At 40.7% G+C, this 21,339-nt stretch overlaps 1 protein-coding gene across 1 annotated transcript; it reads left to right on the forward strand.

Moving 5' to 3' along the window:
- Positions 1-7,578: 7,578 nt before the first annotated feature.
- VCPIP1 (valosin containing protein interacting protein 1) lies at positions 7,579-21,268 on the forward strand. The gene is made up of 3 exons (XM_035125918.2): positions 7,579-10,495; positions 13,310-13,396; positions 15,259-21,268. Exons 1-3 carry the CDS (start codon positions 7,813-7,815, stop codon positions 16,122-16,124), a joined length of 3,636 nt encoding a protein of 1,211 aa, XP_034981809.2. The 5' UTR covers positions 7,579-7,812; the 3' UTR covers positions 16,125-21,268.
- The last annotated feature ends 71 nt before the right edge of the window (positions 21,269-21,339 follow it).

A 21,339-nucleotide genomic window follows, 5' to 3' on the forward strand; every position in this document is an offset into this window, starting at 1 on the left:
ATGCATGTATGGGAAGCAACATTAATTTTTGAAACTTGTTTACTTCTAAATAATATAGATATGTTTTGAAACTCACTTCAAATGCAGGGCAAGGTGTATTGCTGCCTGGATACAAGCATAAGCTTCTACGTAGGGCCTACAGGGATTGACATTTTATAATTTATTTGACAATTCCCTTTAACTAGGAAGGTTTAATTCATTTAATTAGAATCCTAGCACAATCCCCGGCAATTCAACAGCCATATCCTGTGTTCATACCGCAGCCGTCTTACCACTGCTCTCCTAGATTAAGTATGGATGAGTGAACATTTAGGAAACCGCTTGCATAAAAGGAGTGTTGATAAGAGTATACAGTAGATTGAAAGTGATGATTAATAATCTCAATTAATGTAAGAAATGCATGATTAGAGGCAAAAATAATAATAATGAAATCCTGGGCTGAGAGCTGTGTTGACCTCAGTTATTGACCTCAGTTAGTTGAGCATAGCTGTCAACTTTCAGATTTGAAAAGAAGGGATCAGCAGTCTACAGTATATCTAACAATCCAGGATAGCAGCGGGAAACGGCACTGGAAAAAGCGAATTTCCAGCCAAAAAAGGGAAAGCTGACAGCTGTGGCTTGGAATAAGGGAGATTCCTGCAAAAAAAGGGAGGGTTGACAGCTATGTAGTTGAGCCAGAGTAGCCATAACCTCCTTAATTCTTTTACCAGGGTCACCAGACATAGTTTTGCAATACTAATTTACCATTTTATCTCCAAGGCTTTATGAACACATTTGCATGTATTCATACGCTAAGGGGTATGGTGGGTTGCATCTACCATGTGCCCAGGTTTGCTTGGTTCATTATACAGGAGTATAGGACTGGGGTTGTCAAAGAACAGCATCTTGCTGCCTTGCTCTGATCTCTGAGAGAGTCAGAGAGCTGGGTGCCGGCTTCATTCTCCATAAACTGAGATGGATCTGGCAGGGAACTGCAAGTGTGTTGTCTCAGGGTCTTGGGCTCTAGTATTTCCTTGAGCAGCCCAGGTTCCCCTCCTATCTAGGGGCTGTGATTTTGAATGGGAGTGGGGGTGGCAGCAGTTATTGGATAGTTAATATGCAACTGACCAACTCTTCAGGGCTGTTCTGCAGCAGTTGCATAAGGAAGGGCATAACAGTTTTCAAACGCACACAACTAGGATCTGCTGGTACTTTGTGGTAGTGTCAGGGTTTAATTCCAGAATTACTGTGGCAATTGAATTCCATAATTTATTTACTCCAGTCAGGGTTAGATGTCATAGAGGACATCTAGATAAATGAGATCATACTGTGCCAGTAAAATATGAATGTTCCTCCAACAGTACATGGCGATGTGTTGTGAATCCTCCAGAATTGTTTCTTGCATTTGAACACTGAGTTTAAAGCAAGAACAACCAGCAAAAGTTATTTGAGGCAATATAATGCATGGTATCCATTTGGTAGCAAAATACATGGGAATTTTAATTTTAGTTGTGTGTGTAAATATGCATCTTTCTTAGCAAGGTGATCGTGTCAGACATATGGAAATTGGAATATGTACTAGGAATGACAAAAATTAAATAGTGGGTTATGCCACTCAATTAAATTTGACAGCTGAGGAATAATGAGGCTTGGTGATGCAAATGCCAGGGCCAATTGTCCAGGAATGGTCCACGGGAACTGATGCTGGCATTGTGTGTGTGTGTGTGTGTGTGTGTGAGAGAGAGAGAGAGAGAGAGAGAGAGAGAGAGAGAGAGAGAGATGAGAAATGAGAAATGCTTTGCAGGGCAGATGCAGCCACTATATTTCTTTTTTCCAGTGTCGCAGGGTGCAATATTTGGACTTAGAGGCATTGTTGTGAAATAAAGATGTCAATTTTTTTAAAAAAAATTATTTAAAAGCATCTATAAAACTGCTTACAAATTTTAAGAACTCTAAGTGGTGTACAATTAAAGGAAAATAAACAATAGTATAAAGGTACATTAAAATTAAATTAAATTAAATTAAAACAAATAAAAACAGGTTCTGCCTTACCCTGGGCAAAAAGGCATGTGTTTACAAAATGTCTGAAGCAACTGGTGGTTGCTGCTTCACTTATGGCAGAGGGAAGGTCATGCCACAATACAGGGACGATAGCAGAAAATGAAGGGGGGGGAATGTCACTGCCTTGCAATATTCTGCAGGGTGAGGTACCATGGGTAGACTTTCCCCAAATGATTTAAGTGATATTACAGGTTTATGCAAGAGAAGGCAGTCTTTCAGGTAACCTGTTCCTGGGTACAGTAGTTGCAACCACCCAATTCAGCACTTCCCATTTTAATGCTGGACCATTTTAAAAAGTTAGAATGTAAAAAAACCAAAAGAAAAGAAACAATGCTGCTGCTGCTTCCACTGCTGCGTAAGCTTGTGGGAGGGGAACAGCTCCTTGAGTATATCATCCTTTTATGTGATCCCAGCTGTTAGCCTGCTACCAAACTGTTCCCTTATTCTTCTTCCCTATATCTTGCTTCCCTGTCCACTTCTGCAGTTTGGGAGTCACCTGTGGTTGGAAAGCCAGGGACAGGAGCCTTGCTAGAAGAAAATGTGGCAACCCTAAAGGGAAGGCTTGCCAAACATTTTTTATTGTCAGGCCCACAGCTGCTGCTTCAGGGTTTCTGAAGCAATAATCCTAATGAGAAGGGGGCTTCAGCCCATGCTGTGCCTATCAGATCAGATGAACGACCCACTGGATGGGGTGAATGAGAATATCCCTACTTTCCCCAGTGTGCTCTTCTGTCATTTTTGTGCTATGGAGTTGAAACAAAAGGGAGGGAAGCCATCACTCTGGAGCAGCCTATAGCTACACTCTAGATAAGTGTTGCACATGATTCAGCCATTCCCTTTGTAATTTCCTAATTGAATTTTTGGCCCTTGCCTGTCCTGCCAATGGATAAAAGCCAGCCATTTCTCTTGATTAAATTGCAAAGAACAGAAAGAACAGAAAGTGTTGGCAGGGGGATGATTCCCAGGGCTATTTGCATCCCTATATGCTGAGATCCCTGATTCTGTTTCACAGGAGAAATTTAGGCATTTTAGGCATAAAAATGTGAATTCATGCTGCTAAATTCTGAAAACTGCCCCCCAGTGTTGGCATGAAGTGTTCAGTCTCCATCAGTAATGACAACTCCAGCCTTGCAAACACATTCTAAATCCAGATTTATAATCTTATGGTCAAGGTTATCCAGTGCTTTTTTCTAGGAGAAAAAGGTGCCAGAACTGTGTACCCTTGAGGACCCCCAGGGAAAAAACAACACTGAGGTTATCTATACAGAGATATCCTAAAAACAGCAGCAGCAGTAGTAACTGCTGTGATATGTTTTTAGGTGCTTGAAGTCTTGCTACCAGAAGGCTGGCTAAAGCCACTTAGAGCAAAGGTGGGCAAACTATATGCAACATCTACTTTTTACCTGGTCCCTGAGCTGTCCGGGACTGCACCCCTGCTGCCCCAGATGTGGTGATTTGGATGTTTCTAGACGTGCTAGGCCAAAAGAAGTGGCTGTTAAGTGGGAAACAGGAATGCTTTATGAGGCTAGTTGCCTCCTGTAGGAGTGCACGGCTCTCGCAATTGCTCCACATCTAGAAACTTCTGGAAGCTTCATGACAGGTGTTTATTGTGGGGTAGGGGGAAGCCATACACTTTAAATATATGGTGTGTATGCAGCCCCAGTTCCAACAAGCAAAGTGGATCATTCTAGGTTGGGAATGTAATGTGACCTGCAGGTTGAAAAGACACTTGATTAAATCATGATATACTTTATTAGCAAACTCAGTTCTCTGAGTGCCAGTCCTTATGTAGCCGAAACCACACAATGCCTACACATGAGGGAGATATCAGTAGGCTTGGCACAGGCCCAAAGTTTGCAGAAGTACAAAAACAATTTAGGGGGAAAACCTAAAAGAGATGGGGATTGCAAAACAAGTCAATGAGCATATCCATTGGGTATCAAATGTTGTCTGACTGTTGGCAGGAAAAACCAGAAATGGGTGGAATGGAGTACAGTGGTACCTCGGTTTAAGTACACAATTGGTTCCGGAAGTCTGTACTTAACCTGAAGCATACTTAACCTGAAGCGAACTTTCCCATTGAAAGTAATGGAAAGTGGATTAATCCGTTCCAGACAGGTCAGCGGAGTACTTAAACTGAAAGTACTCAAACCGAAGCATACTTAAACTAAGGTATGATTGTAAATGGAAACCTGAGCAGGAGTACTCCTTACTGTAACATTTTGTTGCAGGACCCATTTGTAACTCATAAATAGTAATGCATGCTAAAACTGTTGCAAAGCTTCATGGTTTTGTATAATGTAGAGAACTATAACCTGAGATGCAGAAATGCAAAAGACAGAGCTAATGTTACCTGAAATATTAGGAAAACTTTTAAATGATTTTTCACCTAATACTGTACTGATTTTTTTAAAATCTCTCACCCCCTCCTCTTCCCTCATGGCATCTGATTTTAACTTGGAGCATTAGCCTGCCAAATAATTTCCATGTTTGCAAACTCTGAGACAGACTTCTCAGCTTACAGACGGTACTCTTATTTGACTACACCAGTCAGACCAAGTTACCTTGACAGCTCTACTCTGAAGCAACTGAGCTCTTAATTGTGCTTTTCAAAAAGTAAAGATTAAATTCAATGAAGTCTGCTACATTGTATAAACCTAGATGATAGTAATAAGATGCACCCAAATCCAGCAAGGGTGCTCTGTGTATGGAAGCAGGCTTCTGCAAGTAAACCACATTTTGAAATATGTCCTGCATGTATAGTAATGCATTGAACAAGTGCTGTTGCTGGATTTCTGTGTCCAGAACCTAGGTCTGCACAAGTGGCTCCCTTTGCTGAATTGGGATCATAGGCTCAAAAAAGCAGACAGCAAGGCCATCTCTGATAGTGCCAATTGCCTCATTTGGGGGGGGGGATAGGGGCTACATCTAGAACAGGTACCAATGCTTTCAAAAATGGCAGCATCAAACCATCTCCCAAGTGACCATGTACAGCCAGATCTTTATGCAAAGCCCAATTGCACACACAAGCCTCTTTGGAATGTAGGCACAATATTTTCCTAATGGTTAGTAGGAAATGGTCTTTAATAGAATACAGAGCAACAGGACCGTGGTGGTTGAGAACATCAAAAGAAAAACTCTACTGACACATCCCTGCAGTACTAGCAGTTCTTTTTGAAAGTCTGTCCCCAGTGTGATGTATTGGTCAGGCCAGATGCTGCTTAGCTGATAGTCTAATGTGATCACAGTGGGAGCTGCTTAGGCTTCAAGGCCATGTCGTTTCAATTAGAAAGGTGGAAAATAAAACATTTCTGTGACTAGGGTGACCATAGCAAACCACAGAAATGGTGCCCGCTTCACAGGCACACTAAATCAAGAGAAGTTACAATATATCCTCAAATTAATAGTAAGCATATTTCTCTGGAATAATTCAGAACCAGCAAAGCGGCTTTTAAAAGATCACATATGTTTTGGATTTAGTATTGTCGACAGTTGATAATATTGTTGACAGAATTCCTGTGATAGTTTAGAAAGTCTGGACAACAATAGTTGTGGCTAGACAATGGGGACAGAGTATTGTCAGAACATAACTCAGGTGCTCAAAAGTTTGCACTGGTTTGCACCTTACACTACTGGGTCAGGTTAAAAGTTATTATATTAATTTACAAGGCCCTTAACAACTTAGGTCCAGGATACCTTAGGGATGGCCTGATCCCTTATATCCCTACTTGATCACCAAGGGCTTTGGCGGAGTCATTGTTAGTGGTTCTCCACAGCTTGGATTGGATGCATAGTTTGCATAAGCAAGGAGCTGTGCATTCAGTACTGTTGAAATGAATCCTTTATATAGTTTGCATGGTTTGGCAGTGCTTTTTAAAAAGGAATTCACTAGTGGAGAATAAATGCAAAAGGGAACATTTTGCCTATCCAAAAAAAGCACGTTTAATCTTTAATAAAATACAATTATATAATAAAGCAACACTATAATAATATATGTGATTTTGGGTGCTTCCTAATGGGAAAATTATAAATTGGTTGTCAAGATCTCACTAAAGTGTAAATGGCAGCATATTTTTTTTAACTGGAAAGGGTAAATCTGGATTAAAGGGGTGGGAATATAAAGGTTTCAATGTCAACTCCACTGTGTGGACACTAAAATATTTGCATACATGAAGAGCACTCATTTCACATTAAACACTTGCATGGAATTAAGCACTAACATTTAGCATTCTTCTCCATTCAGCTTTCACACCACTAGCAATTATTAGAACAGCCCTAATCTCTGAGTACTTTTTGCTTTCTGTCTATGTTTACAGACAGCATAGGTATTCCCCCCCCCCAATTCTTAATAAGTCTCACACTATCTCATTTCTGGGATATAAATTATATAAAAGGTAAATATGATTGTGCATGATGCGGAAAAAGCAGACAGAGCAAAGTTTTTCTCTCTCTCTCTTGCATTATACTAGAACCTGGGGCCCTCCAATGAAGCTAAATATTGAAAGACTCAGGTCAAACAAAAATAACTACTTCTCACAGCAAATGGCTAAACTATAATCTCACTCCCAGTATTCAGTGGGACTACTGTGTCAGAGGAAGCATGCCTCCGACAAATATATTGTTGTTATTGCACTCTGGTCCTCCCTGAGGCCTTGTCATGAGCATCTATGTGTATAGATTTAATTTTATCAATGTTTAATTGCTTTTTAGATTTCCCCCATATGTTTTCAGCAGTTCCTATTTTTATCTGTAAGCCACCTTGAGTCCCGTCAAGGAAAAAGGCAGAGTATAAACAAATATATAATCATAATAATCTAGCTCGTGACTGTGAGAACAGAGTGTTGGATCGGCCTTTGACCTGATCTAGAAGGGCTCCCACTAGGGGGAAGAATATGTAGTTATTTCAATTACTGTACTCAGACTTAATATCCATAAAGTATAGCTTGCGGGCTGAGAGAACAGCAAATCCAAGAGGCGTCAGGATCATAGCTGCCAAGTTTTCCCTTTTCTCGCGAGGAAGCCTATTCAGCATAAGGGAAAATCCCTTTAAAAAAGGGATAACTTGGCAGCTGGATTTGTTTAGTCGAAAGCTGCAGTCTGATGTACTTGCCCCGGAGAAATACCTATTGAACGCATCGAACTGAGCTACATATGTCACATTAAGCGCCTGAACAACTCTCTCCCTCAACCTACACCTCGTCAACTCACTGACGCCATAAACCACGAGAGCAAGTCGTGAAGCATTATGGGAAATGTAGTCGCTTTCGCGCCCCTGTCTATTTGATCGCGCTCGGCCCTTCGCGACAGAAAACACTACATTTCCCGGTTGTCCTTGTGCAAAAACATCCCTCTTCATGGCTCTCGGTTTTTCCTGTACCGCGTTGCATGTTGGTATCGGTAGTCTTTTAATCACGGGGATCCCTATTCTACAAGACCTGACTTCCTGGGCGGATGATACTACATTTACCGTGTGCCTCAGCCCGCCGCGCTTGCGCCGTGTGCATGGAAGGAGGGGAGGGGAAAGGCCGTTACGTTGCGGGCAACGGCCAGGGCAGTGAAGCGACAGTCAGTGTTGGTGCCGGAGGCTTCCGCGTTCACTGTTGGGGCTGGTGCGCCGCGTCAGGACGAAGGGCGGCTTCTGTCAGGCTCCGTCCGTTACGGTGGGGAGGGGAGAGGGGGGCATGAAGCTGTGAGGGGCCGCGAGCCGAAGGGAGCGGGGAAGGAGAGCGGCCGCAGGCAGGCGAAAGGAAGAGGAGGAGGAGGCGCGGAGCGATGTCTCAGCCGCCTCAGCAACATCCGCCTCAGCAGGAGCAGCAGCCGGTGGCCGCGCCGGTCTCGAAGAAGAGGGACCGGCGGATCTTCTCGGGGACTTGCCCGGACCCCAAGTGCCAGGCGCGGCTGTTCTTCCCGGCGCACGGGCCTCTGAGCAGCGGGAGCATCGAGTGCACGGACTGCGGGCAGCGCCATGAGCAGCGGCAACTGCTGGCGGTGGAGGAGGTGACGGACCCGGACTTGGTGCTGCACAACTTGCTGCGGAACGCGCTGCTGGGGGTGAGCGGGGCGGGGCCCCCCAGGAAGAACACCGAGTTGGTGAAAGTCATGGGCCTGTCCAACTACCACTGCAAGCTGCTGTCTCCCATCTTGGCCCGCTATGGCATGGACAAGCAGACGGGCAAGGCCAAGCTCCTGACCGAGATGAACCAGGGGGATGTCTTTGACTGCGCTCTTCTGGGCGACCGTGCCTTCCTAATTGAGCCTGAGCATGTTGACACGGTAGGGTATGGCAAAGACCGCTCTGGCAGTCTTCTCTACTTGCACGACACCTTGGAGGATATCAAGAAGGCCAACAACAGCCAGGAGTGCCTCATCCCGGTCCATGTGGATGGGGATGGCCATTGCTTGGTGCACGCGATCTCCCGGGCACTGGTGGGCAGGGAGCTGTTCTGGCACGCTTTGCGGGAGAACCTCAAGAAGCACTTTAGGGAGAATCTCAGCCGCTACAAAGCCCTCTTTCATGACTTCATTGATGCGGCAGAATGGGAAGACATCATAAACGAATGTGATCCTTTGTTTGTTCCTCCAGAGGGTGTACCAATGGGCCTTCGAAACATCCACATCTTTGGATTGGCCAATGTGCTGCACCGGCCCATCATCCTTTTGGATTCCCTGAGCGGAATGCGTAGTTCAGGAGACTACTCTGCCACTTTTCTACCTGGATTGATACCAGAAGAAAAATGCATGGGAAAAGATGGCATGTTGAACAAACCTCTCTGTATTGCCTGGAGTAGTTCTGGCCGTAACCATTATATTCCTCTGGTTGGGATAAAAGGTGCTGCTTTGCCTCAATTGCCTATGAAATTACTTCCTAAAGCTTGGGGAGTACCTCAGGACCTTATTAAAAAATACATCAAATTGGAAGATGATGGTAGTTGTGTAATTGGGGGTGACAGAAGTTTGCAAGACAAATACTTGATGAGGTTGGTTGCTGCCATGGAAGAGGTTTTCATGGATAAGCATGGCATTCATCCCAGTTTAGTAGCTGATGTACATCAGTATTTCTATAGAAGGACTGGTGTAATAGGAGTTCAGCCTGAAGATGTCACAGCAGCTGCTAAAAAGGCAGTGGTGGACAACCGCCTTCACAAGTGTCTCATTTGTGGTGCCCTTTCAGAACTTCATGTTGCTCCTGAGTGGTTGGCTCCCGGAGGGAAACTGTATAATTTGGCAAAAAGTACTCATGGCCAGCTAAGGCCTGATAAAAATTATAGTTTTCCTCTTAACAATTTGGTATGTGCCTATAATCCAGTTAAGGATGTACTTGTACCTGATTATAACTTGAGTAATTTGACTGTCTGTAACTGGTGCCATGGAACATTGGTGCGTCGTGTCAGAAATGATGGTTCTGTTGTGTATTTGGATGGGGACAGAACTAATACCAGATCGACAGGTGGTAAATGTGGTTGTGGATTCAAGCATTATTGGGAAGATAAGGAATATGACAATCTCCCTGAAGCTTTCCCAATTACTCTTGAGTGGGGTGGGAGAGTGGTGAGAGAGACGGTATACTGGTTTCAGTATGAAAGTGATCCTTCTCTGAACAGCAATGTGTATGACGTTGCAATGAAACTTGTTACCAAGCATTTTCCTGGAGAATTTGGCAGTGAGATTCTTGTCCAGAAAGTTGTCAATACCATTCTACATCAAACAGCCAAAAAGAACCCTGATGATTATACGCCTGTAAACATTGATGGTGCTCATGCCAGAAGAGTTGATGATGTGCAGCAAGGACAAGACTTGGAATCTCAACTTCCAACCAAAATTATTCTTACTGGTCAGAAAACAAAAACATTGCACAGGGAAGAGCTAAATATGAGTAAAACTGAAAGAACTATTCAGCAAAACATTGCAGAACAGGCACCTATAATGCAGAAACGCAAAACAGAAAAATTGAAACAAGCACAAAAAGTGCCACCTAGAACATCTTCCCCAGGTGCTGTTCCTGATGGGCCATCTTCTGCACCTGCTACACCTATAAAGACTCCTTATTCCCCAACATCTACGAAAGAGAAGAAAATACGCATAACAACAAATGATGGGCGGCAGGCCATGCTCACTTTGAAATCCACAACCACATTTCTAGAACTGCAAGAAAGCATCGCTAGAGAATTTAATATTCCTCCCCATTTGCAATGTATTCGAGTTGGCTTTCCTCCCAAAGAGCTTTTGCCACCCAAAGAAGGGCAGGAAAATGAACCTGTTCCTCTACTGCATGGTGACAGAGTAACTATAGAGATTCTCAAAGGCAAGGAGGAGAGCAGCCAGACCGCTTCAGTTCACTCAGCCCATGCTGTGAAACTTGATGATGTTGCTGTTACTAGTAAAATAGCTTCCAAGGAAATCCAAGAACAAATCGACAAGGAAATGTACTCTCTGTGTCTTCTAGCAACATTTATGGGTAAGGAAAAAACTTATTTTCGCTTTTCAAAGAGTAGAGATATTTCAAACTCTGAATTTTATAAAGCTAGAAATCCATACATGATCTGACCACCTATTACCGTAGATAAATACAAGTTGGTGTCATAATTCATAGAATCATAGAGTTAGAAAGGATCCCGAGGGTCATCTAGCCCAACCCCCAGCAATGCAGGAATCTTAACACACAGTCAGTCCTCTAATTTGAAACCATACCAAACCCTGCTAAGCTTTGGAAATGTGCTAGTAGTTTTATTGCTGCACAGCTGTTCCTCCTTTCAAAAATAATGAAACTACTTTTTTAAAAAAGTACCTGTAACTACTGTTTCAGCCAGGGGTGAGAACTTGTGGCCCTCTAGACTTGCCTCTGCCAACATGGCCAGTGATAGGAATGATAGTTCAGCAACATTTAGAAAACAGCAGATTCCCCAACCTTAGTTTATACTTTTAGGGGCATTTGAAAGCCAACTTTATCTTATGTCTCCCAGCTTTATCTTATGTCTTCATTTATGTAATGTTGTGCTCTGATAAATGGACTTTTCTCGTATTCCTAATGTTTCCTCATGAAGAAGTTTATTATTCTAGTAACTAGCTAGAGGTTTTTTGTGTCTGGATTCTCACTTGCTTCCTCATTTGCTTCCTTTGCTATAAATACTATATTTAAAGCATATATATGAAGCTGTGAAATATTTACTGCAGCACCTCATCTTTCTTACTGTCTTAATTTAAAGCATAACAGGGTTTTGGTGAAGTAAAACAAACTTAAAAGCAGAACTCCTTGTCAAGAGAGTATATATAATATATGCATTTCTCCTGCTCAGCCAGATCTATGGAAGGTTATATTTTAAGAAAACTCTTAAACCAAATTAATTGGCAGTGTTGCAAATACGGTAAAATCAATGTATTGCAGTTTTTGCCATTACCTTGCAGGGTGCATGACATCAAAAGTATTACTTGGTTTCCAACCAGCTGAGGCATTTTTTAAAGTACCCCCCCCCCCATATAAAACCCTTGTGATAATTGCAGAATGCCGTAACATTTGCAGTGTCATTAATGTTTTTGGCACTCTCAGTTGCATTATCTGTGTTGCTTTTGAAAATTAGGCTTGTGTGTCAAGGCACTAAAAATAAAATGATGGAAATGACTGTTCAAAAGAAAATGGCAGTTTCTGTGTGCAATTTTGTGAACTGAAAGCTTAATAGTGCATTATTGGAAACGAAACTGAGTAGAAACTATTAAACAAAAGTGAAACTGGCAACTTTACTTTTTTTTAACTGAGAACAAGCCTTATGAAGTGTTGTGGTCATATGACTTTTGTTATTCAGAGAAAAATATCTCTTCAGCTTTAACCATTTCTTAACAACCACATCTTTCCTAGTAGTTCTTGTTCTCATCTGAGTATGAAGTAGAAAGGTAGTATCCAAAAGATATTGTGGCTGCATGCATGTCAGGAAGCCTTTAAGAAAAAAATACAGTGGTACCTTGGTTTAAGAACAGTCCTGTTTACGAACGATTTGGTTTACGAACTGCGCAAAACCAGAAGTAGTGTCCCAGTTTGTGAACTTTACCTCAGTCGTAAGAACGGAATCCAAACGGTGGAAGGGCACTGGTGGCGGTAGGCCTCATATGGGAAAGCGTGCCTCGGTTTAAGAACGGTTTCAGTTTAAGAACGAACTTCCGGAACGGTTTAAGTTCATAAACTGAGGTACGACTGTATTTAGGACAAAAAAAAAGAGTCTGAAACAAAACTGTGGGTTACCTCATGTTCATGCAGGGGGGCTGGTTGGGAGGAAGCATTGCATGGCAGAAAGGAAATGGGAGGCTAGGTGTTTTAGGATTAAACAAGACAAGCACACATACTGTGTGAAGAGTTTGAACCTTTGTAGCAATTGCCTATTATTTCTATGGGAGAACTGTCTCATACTTGGAGGACTGTAACCTTGTTCAAATAATATGAATTGTTGTTATGAAAAATGCTCGCTTGACTCTTGGGATTGCATTCTTCAACTCCCCTCCCTCTGCATGCAAAGAGGAAAAAAGTTTTCCGTTTTTAATTAACAACAGTTCCTCATAGTGTCCAAACATAGAACAAGTAATGGTTCTCTATCTGTGATTGGCTAAAACAAATAGGATATCAAACCACTTCTTAAAATCCTGGTTTATTAACTGCTACAGTTAGAACAAACCCTGGTTCTGAGAGTTAAGTTAATGTAGCTTGAGTTTTCCATTAAGATATATTGGCAGAGTACTATTCTCTTTCATTGATGCTTAAAATCAGGGTTGCCTTGTATTCCTCCAAGTACCCAAGTACTCCTATACCTTCGGTAAAATGTGTGTAGCTAAATGCTGTGTTGCTAATACTTTGTCATGTGTGAAATGGCCCTTAGGTTCCCAGGGAAACTAAAAGAGTGACTCCCATTGAGATGTGAAGGGAGGCGGGAACCAGGGGAAGAGACTACCCCCCCTTCTTTCTCTGGACCTTCATATCTCTAGCATGCTTTCCATTTGCCTTCATTGTAATATTGCAAGTGGGACCTGAAAACTTTCTCTTTAAATAAAATTTTGTGTGTCTTCACATGTTACAGTATAACTGAAGTGACACCATCCTGACTCCTCTAGAAGGTGGTAGAACTCAACTGCGGTCTTGATTTCTTGGTTATGCTAGAATGTGATAGAAAGTTGGAGGACTTTAGTGACATGCTGGGAACAGGCATTTGTATTTATATATAAATGAAGTTCATATTTTTCCACCAATTATAATTATGCTCGTTAACTAACCCTTTTTTCTGTTCCACAGGAGAAGATGTCTGGTCTTATGCAAAAGGACTTCCTCACTTGTTCCATCAGGGTGGTGTGTTCTACAATATAATGAAGAAAACAATGGGTATAATTTCTAACTATATGCTTGTGTATATGTATCATGGTTTTTAAGAGAAAATTATTGTGAAGCTTTGATTTGGTGTACATGGGTATACATAAAATGGGGTGGTGGTGTTTCAACCGTGCCATGTGTACCTCAAATGAGAAGGCAAATCAGGATGATTCGGGGCAGACCCTAGTTTGATTTTGCCATTAACAAGTTGTGTCAAGGCAGATCAGGGAGTTCTCATACTCCAAGTAGCTCTGTTACTTCCGTTTTTTCAGAAAGTTCAATATAATGCACAACATCTCCTTGCTTGTTTTCTTTTCTCAAAATTGAAACAAAACTGACTGAGGAAACACCCAGAGCTCAAGAGGGGAGATGATTGAGAGGTGGGAGGATCTTGTGTTTTGATGGACAAGTCTAGCTTTTAATCACAATTTCACTCCCTCAAAAGGAGAGAACATACATACAATTTGTATGCAATTCTGCTAGAAAATAAAACACTTCCTCTTAAAAAACCTCAACAACTTAAATGTTTCCTGGCACGAAGTCCACTGGTTGGGTCTGCCTGAACTTTGGCAAGCTTAATCCACTCTGGATGAGCTCCTTTGCCTGCAAATTACCATACACCCACTTATGTGAAAAGGGGGGGGGAAGAGAAATATAGCTATTTTAGATTCCCCTTTCTAGTTATGGGAATAAAACAGTTTCAGATTTAACGTATCAGATTCAGATCTGAATAGCAAATCAAATCAGAATGACACAGAGCAGCTCAAACAGAGCAGGATGCTTTAGAATGCTACAGATATGAAGCCATTGATGTGCACGCTTGCTATAGTAGAGAGAAATGTATAGGCTTTAAAGGAAATTGACAGAGTGGGTAAAGGTCTTCTAAATTAGTGGTACTGTTGTCACAATTGTTTTTCTTGTCTTCTTGAACTAAATTGTGTGCACGCTCATTTTCTTGATTGAGGAACAAAATCTGTGTTATAAGCCAAAGTCAAGAACTGCAAAGGAAAATGTGATACTGTACAATTAATCCTGAAACATAGAGCTTCAGTCTAACTACTGGTAGCTGCATTTGCTGGTCTCATTGTGCAGCAGGTCATTTCAGCCTGCCATTCCACTCTAGCCTTCTACTACTGTAGTTCAGAGAACTCTCCAGAATGACATACAGTGGCTCAGTTTGCACATCACATTGAGTTAAACCATCATTTTTTTTTAAACTATAATGTGGATGAGCAGAATTCCCAGGGCACTTCTCACCTGCTGCTGCTGTGCCACTGACAAAACAATCCAGAGCCTAGCTTGTCATGTCTTCTGAACATGGGCTCATGGTTGTTTCCTCCAAACAAAACACAAGTGGTAACCAAGGTTTATACTACATGTGTTTTGTTTGAAAGAAACAACCTCAAACTTGACTTCAGAGGATACAAAAAGGCAGGATCTTGATAGTTGTGATGTTTATATGTAACGTCCAGGATCAGTAGCAGTATGCCAATGTGCCAGTGGGTAGAGTCTGTTACATTCATGTCCTGCTTCTGGATTTCCTAAAAACATCTGGTTGGCCATTGTGGAAAACATGATGCTGGATTAGATGGTCCTTTGGGGTCTGAACCAACAGGTCTGCACTTACGTTTTTGTTTTTTCCTTAGTTGTTTCTTTTTAAGGTGCTACGGGTTGTGTCCGAATCAGACTCAATGAAATTAATTGACATGACTAACTAGGTCCAGTAATTTCAGTGGGGCTACCCCGAGTTGAACATAGTTGGATACAACCTTTTGTGCTTATAATGTGACCCTGGTATGCTTTGTTAACTGCTTCACAGCCATCATTAAGAAGCAATATATAAACTTTAAAATATCTCTTTCCCCTTTCTATAGGTCTGGCTGATGGTAGGCATTGTACTTTTCCACACTTGCCTGGTAAGACCTTTGTGTACAATGCAGCAGAAGATAGAGTGGAACTTTGTGTGGATGTTGCTGGGCATTTTCCTGTGGGCTCCGATGTTGAAGACTTGGTTAAGGAGGCCCTAAGCCAAGTGCGAGCAGAAGCTTCTTCAAGAAGCCGGGAAGCAAGTCCTTCACATGGACTCCTAAAGTTGGGTAGTGGTGGCGTAGTTAAAAAGAAGTCAGAGCAACTTCACAATATAACAGCATTTCAAGGGAAAGGCCATTCTTTAGGAAGTGCAGCTGGTAGCCAATCACTTCATCAAAGAGCTCCACTGTCAAGAAAGCAAAGCACAAGCACAGACTTCAGTCCAAGTTCTGCTAAATCTGAGTCTTCAGTGTACACAGGTGATTCTGGAAACAGTGAGCTAATACGGATAGCTCCTGGAGTAGGAACCATGAGAGACAGCAGGCAGCTTGATCCTAATTTGATTGAGGCACAACGAAAAAAATTGCAGGAAATGGTATCTTCAATTCAGGCTTCAATGGACAGACACATGCGTGATCAGAATACAGAGCAGTCGGCGACACAAGACTTCTCTCAAAGGAAACTGGAAGCCGCAAGTTCATCTATTAAAACAAGGAGCCCTCAGACTGGTTTGTCTGAATCCTTTTCTTTATCAAGTGGCAGCGGACATCTGAATGCAGAAACAACTGACAGTAACATGTCAAATGCAGTGGGAACAACATTCTCTACAAGATCAAAAGCACAGAAGGGAAATTCTGTGGAAGAGCCTGAAGAGATGGATAGTCAAGATGCAGAAATCACTAATACATTTGAGCCAATGGATCATTCATGAATAGAAAACAACTGATAAAATACAAGAGATTACTGTGCAAATGTAATGTTTGTTGGCTGGGCCACATAAGATTAGTAACTGAATCTTGTATGTTTCAAAGATTAAATCTTACTCATTGCATGATAGCAAGTGTGTGATAGACAATAGCTTTTAATATGCCATTTTGTTGCCCAGGTTAGCTCTCAGTTACCTGTAAATTAGTTATTAGAATATGCACTGGGATGAATTATCTGCTGTAGATGTGGGTTCTTTTTTTTTGTAATTTTATTTCTGTTAAAGTCTTAATCCTCCAGCCCATGTGAAATCATTATGCTTCAAAGATTAATATGTGAAAAGAAAATCTGACAAATGTAGTGTGTTGGTTCCAGCATAAAGAGGCATTCCTTTAGATCTGAACACTTTGCATCCATTTAGATTTCCAGGTTTCTCAAAAACCCACATATATTTATTGAGATCTCTTTAAAAGTTGTATATTTGAAGAATGATAGGGCAAAGTGCTATATAGTATAAGATGAATCTAAAGCAAAGGTGATGCAACAATGCATGGCCAACTGAGCCAGCGCAGCTTTTTCATTGCCCTGTTGGCTAGTGATTGCATGTTTAATTTTGAGCTGGTAAAGTACTATTGTGTGCTTTACATTGCAAAGGCAGTAGTATGCAAGTATTTTAAGAAACTGCAGCAGGCTAATAAGGAATTGCTTTTTGTGCAGGAAGATTTTGAAAAATAACAGTTGGTTATCAGTGCTGGCTATTAACACTTTCTAAGCATGTTGGATTAATGGAATTTAACAGAACTTTCATCAGATTTTCAGTGACATAGTAACAGTTTCTTTTTGACTCCCTGAAATGGGAAATCCTTAGTGTTTCGCTTTTATGCAAGACTTCATGCATCACTTTGATTAAACTGTCATCCACTTAAACAGCATATTCATCAGAGCTACAGTGCTATTTTTTAATAAGCAGCCATAGTATTTGCTCCGTAAAGATAGAATATTTATCTTGATACTGATGTTGCACTTTTGCCTCTTTGCTTATTTCTATTTTATGTGCATTATTACTGCTTCATCTAATGAAAATAAACTTGAAACAGTAAACAACTTATATACAGAAGAGATACTGAAAAGAAATCTGAAGTGCTTAGCTATTGAAGCCAGTGTTTACTCAACATGCAAGTTTTACCTGGTCCACAAATACTAAGTTTGTATTAATGTTTATATTCTGAAAATATACTCACACTTTCTGCAGTTATAATCACACAGGAAACCTCTAAGCAATGCTATGATAAAATGTCCCAACTAAGGGAAGGTTTATTTTTTATATGGGAAATTAACCGAAGGTAAAACTGCCTTGGTTCATTCAACTATATTAATCCTTTCAAACACCCTTTTTGCTTTTCTCATTCAGGGACTAAATCTTTTGTTATCTCATGCACTGCTTATATATAAAACATACAAATACAACTTTCATAAATAAATGATTCCAAATATATAGTTTTGCTGCTTAATTTGGTCAAGAAATGAAATATGTGATGTAAATAGGTAATTCTAAAATTGATCATGCCACACAGAACAGGATACTTGAGGCGGAATATAAAAAACCACTGTAACTTCTAACGAACGCACAACCAGACTTGTGGCCGTAGCCCAAAGTGTTATCCATTTGTAAGGGATTGTGCAGGGGTGGGTGATATTGGACTTTCTGGCACAGCAATATCCCATGCCCCAGTTTAAAAGGTAGCTTTTAATATATTATGAGATGGCTTGTGACACAAACCAGAACCTAACTACTCTTTCTCTGACCATATGGATATCTGCACTGGATATCTAAATCCTGAAAATTCAGTTAATATCTCTGGCTTCTATCACATAAGCTTGGGAAATCCAGTATTTTTGGAAATATTATTGTGGGGGATTTATAGCACAGAGCTACAGTTTCCAGGATTCTTTGGATGAGAATCATGGCCACTGTTATCTTAAAATTGGCTTGGATTATAGGGTTGATAAACAGCCTGGTGGTTTGATATTTTTCTTCTTAGTTTGGAAATACTGTACTTTGGTGGTTTTTCATTGTGTGCAAAGGAGGATAATTGTCAACATCCTTTACTCAAAATGCATGTATAAATGAGCAAGAGCTGTAAAATTGGGAAGGCATGGGTGATTTTATAATTTAATGTGGTGGTGTGAACTAAGAGTTAAGTACATCTTTTCTGTCCCTTGTAGAAATCCTTTCTCTTGAGGAATTGTGTTATGACTCTTCATTTTTCCCTACTCAGAAAATAAAAATACAAAGTTATTCACTTTGTATTCTTGCCCTTGTGTGATGTGTTGAAAAGATGTTTGCAATGCTGTTTGTAAAATGAAAATAGTAGTAAAGGATTAGGACAGGGCTGGGAAATCTGTGACCTTCTAGATGCCATTCAACTCAGTCCACCCCAGCCAGCATGGCCAATATTCATGGAAGGCCACAGGTTTTCCCAACCTGGCTTAGGAGTGTTATGAAAAAATACTGCTGTAGCTGTAACTATGTTGGGGAAGCGTTAACATTTAATTTTTTATATTGCAAGTGTGCAATGTAGGCTTATCTCCATCAAAGTTAATGGAATTCATATGCACAAATAAATGGTGGTCTCATTCACTTTAATGACACATAGTTGCCACTAACATGATATATTTCACTTAGTGAGCTTAAACACATGCAACTAGTTACAGGATTGCAGCTTCAGCAAGTGATTGAGAGTCCTCTACAAAATGAATTTCTGGAAAATCTCAGATGTGGCATGGGGATGCCTGAAGTGCATTTCCTGTAGACATTTCAAAATTCTGTCTCTTATTATTCACCAATCGTCAGGCTTTCTGATGTGTGTGGGTCTAAAATTTGACAGTTGAAAGGCCATGGTTTTATTTCAAACACTGTTAAGTAGGTCAGAAAAGCTTGTTCTTGAACAGCAAGTTTAATGTATGTATATACAAATATGAATGGGAAGTGAGAATACAGTAGTAGTAGCGCAGCAGCACCAATACACTGGTTTACTCAGGAGGGAGTAAATTATGTACAATCAGAGAAGAAAATTGAAGAAGTAAGTGCATTCTAGAAATTTCTAGAATTGCTGCATACTGATTTGCTTTCCATTAGTAGTATTTTAGTGGGTATACAAGGTGCACTTACTACATTACTGTTCTATATTTCTCTGGAGAGTAAACCGTTGGATGTTTCAGCTTTAAAAACTTAATTATTTCACAACTGAAAAAATGGCTTGCTCACTTAATTTCACTTTTGAATGTTCGTTGTAGTATACTTCTACCCAGCTAAAAAATAAAGTAGCAAGATGTAACAAAGTTTCTGATTTTTAAAAAAAGATCTTTCCCCTTCTTTGCCTGTATAATGTGTTCCTCTCATTTAGCTTTAAATAATCTACATTTTCAGTTGAAATTGACTTATTATAGGGGCAGTATTTAGTTGCTGTGTTTATGGTCCAGACATGACGTCTATTCTCTGCTTTAGTAAAGATCACAGAAGACCATTGCTGCAACTGTATACTAACAATGCTATAGAAAGGATGTATTTTCCAAAACCAAAATGGCTTTTTTTCTGAAGGGACAAATTTGGGTATATCTGTATAATGGAGGGCTTTGATGACTGCTCTTCCCTGTGCGCATGCAACCCACCTAGATTTCATATGAGCCAACTGTGTGTGAATTATCCCCGATTTCCACCAATTCTAGTGGAACTCAATTATGTGTATGCTTAGAATTCAGATCTATGCTACTTTTTCTTTGGGTCAGTTTGACATGCTGGATGCTAATCAGACTGTCACAACCTCAGTTAGGGGACTGACATTCCAGCAAAAAGCTTTATTCAATATATACTTGTGAATATCCCATAGTATCTTACATTTTAAAGTGTTGCATTTAAAATACTTTAAGGCAGCATTCCAACTTTGCCCCTATGATTGTAGTAAAGTTAAAAGACTGAACAGTGATTCATATTTTTAGATTTTATTTTAATGAAGGTTATTGCCAGGAAGAGAAATAGTGCACTTTTGGAAGTAATTGAGTAAAAAAAATATGTATAAATAAGCATTAGTACTGTATATATTTAGGAAACCTTTGAAAACAGCAAGTGCTTTACAAATTGAATACAATTAGAATAGTAATGATACCATGTTCACAATGCTGGCTGTTCAGCACACTCAGATTTTATTTGTGATTGCTGTACTAATTTGATTTTTTTTTATCTGTATTGTATCAATAGTGTATTATAACAGTGTACTATATTACACTTTATTGTACAGTATTTGGGATTTTATTTGATTGCTATATTAAAAAACATAAGCTAAACAACTTTTTCTTAATTTCTATACCAACATTATTGTTATTAGTACGGTGGGCAAAGGCCAGCTTTTTCTGTCTTGTCAGAGCTAACTGCTATGGCTGGGTGGAAGTGAGCCACATGCTAGCAGCAGCCATTGGTTTTTACCCAGGTTTTCACCTGAACAGATCTGCAAGCTGTTATTCCATAATTGTGTCCGTGAATTTATTTTTTAAAATCATATTTCACTTGTTACCATCTGGGTCCCAAAGCAGCTTAACAAAATGAAAATATACAAAACATTAAAAACCTACATTACACATCTGATATTAAAACTCCAAAACACACAACAACAACAACAACAACAACAACAACAACAACAACAACAACCTAGCATTAATGGTGTAAAGGCCTGGACTAAAAATTTTAAACCAAACATCCAGAACATATTGTGGATACTGCCTGCCTAATTTATAGTGGGAGTAAATTCTGTAGCTGGGGACCCAGGTGGCGCTGTGGTTAAACCACTGAGCCTAGGGCTTGCTGATCAGAAGGTCAGCGGTTCGAATCCCTGTGACGGGGTGAGCTCCCGTTGCTTGGTCCCAGCTCCTGCCAACCTAGCAGTTCGAAAGCACGTCAAAATGCAAGTAGATAAATAGGAACTGCTACAGCGGGAAGGTAAACGGCGTTTCCATGTGCTGCTCTGGTTTGCCAGAAGCGGCTTTGTCATGCTGGCCACATGACCTGGAAGCTATACGCCGGCTCCCTCGGCCAATAATGCGAGATGAGCGCGCAACCCCAGAGTCGGTCACGACTGGACCTAATGGTCAGGGGTCCCTTTACCTTTTTAAATTCTGTAGAGTTGGATGTGATTCATCCCCTCCCATACCTTGAGTGCTTGCTACTT

Source organism: Zootoca vivipara, chromosome 8 (genome assembly GCF_963506605.1).
Source record: "Zootoca vivipara chromosome 8, rZooViv1.1, whole genome shotgun sequence".
In the NCBI taxonomy this organism is placed as follows: domain Eukaryota; kingdom Metazoa; phylum Chordata; class Lepidosauria; order Squamata; family Lacertidae; genus Zootoca; species Zootoca vivipara.

What these genes read in the sequence shown, in the direction of transcription:
- VCPIP1 (XM_035125918.2), top strand. Translation starts at nt 7,813, where the DNA reads ATGTCTCAGCCGCCTCAGCAACATCCGCCTCAGCAGGAGCAGCAGCCG. An exon ending in TCTTCTAGCAACATTTATGG is followed by an intron (nt 10,496 to 13,309) that starts GTAAGGAAAAAA and finishes TCTGTTCCACAG; the next exon opens with GAGAAGATGTCTGGTCTTAT. An exon ending in TATAATGAAGAAAACAATGG is followed by an intron (nt 13,397 to 15,258) that starts GTATAATTTCTA and finishes CCCTTTCTATAG; the next exon opens with GTCTGGCTGATGGTAGGCAT.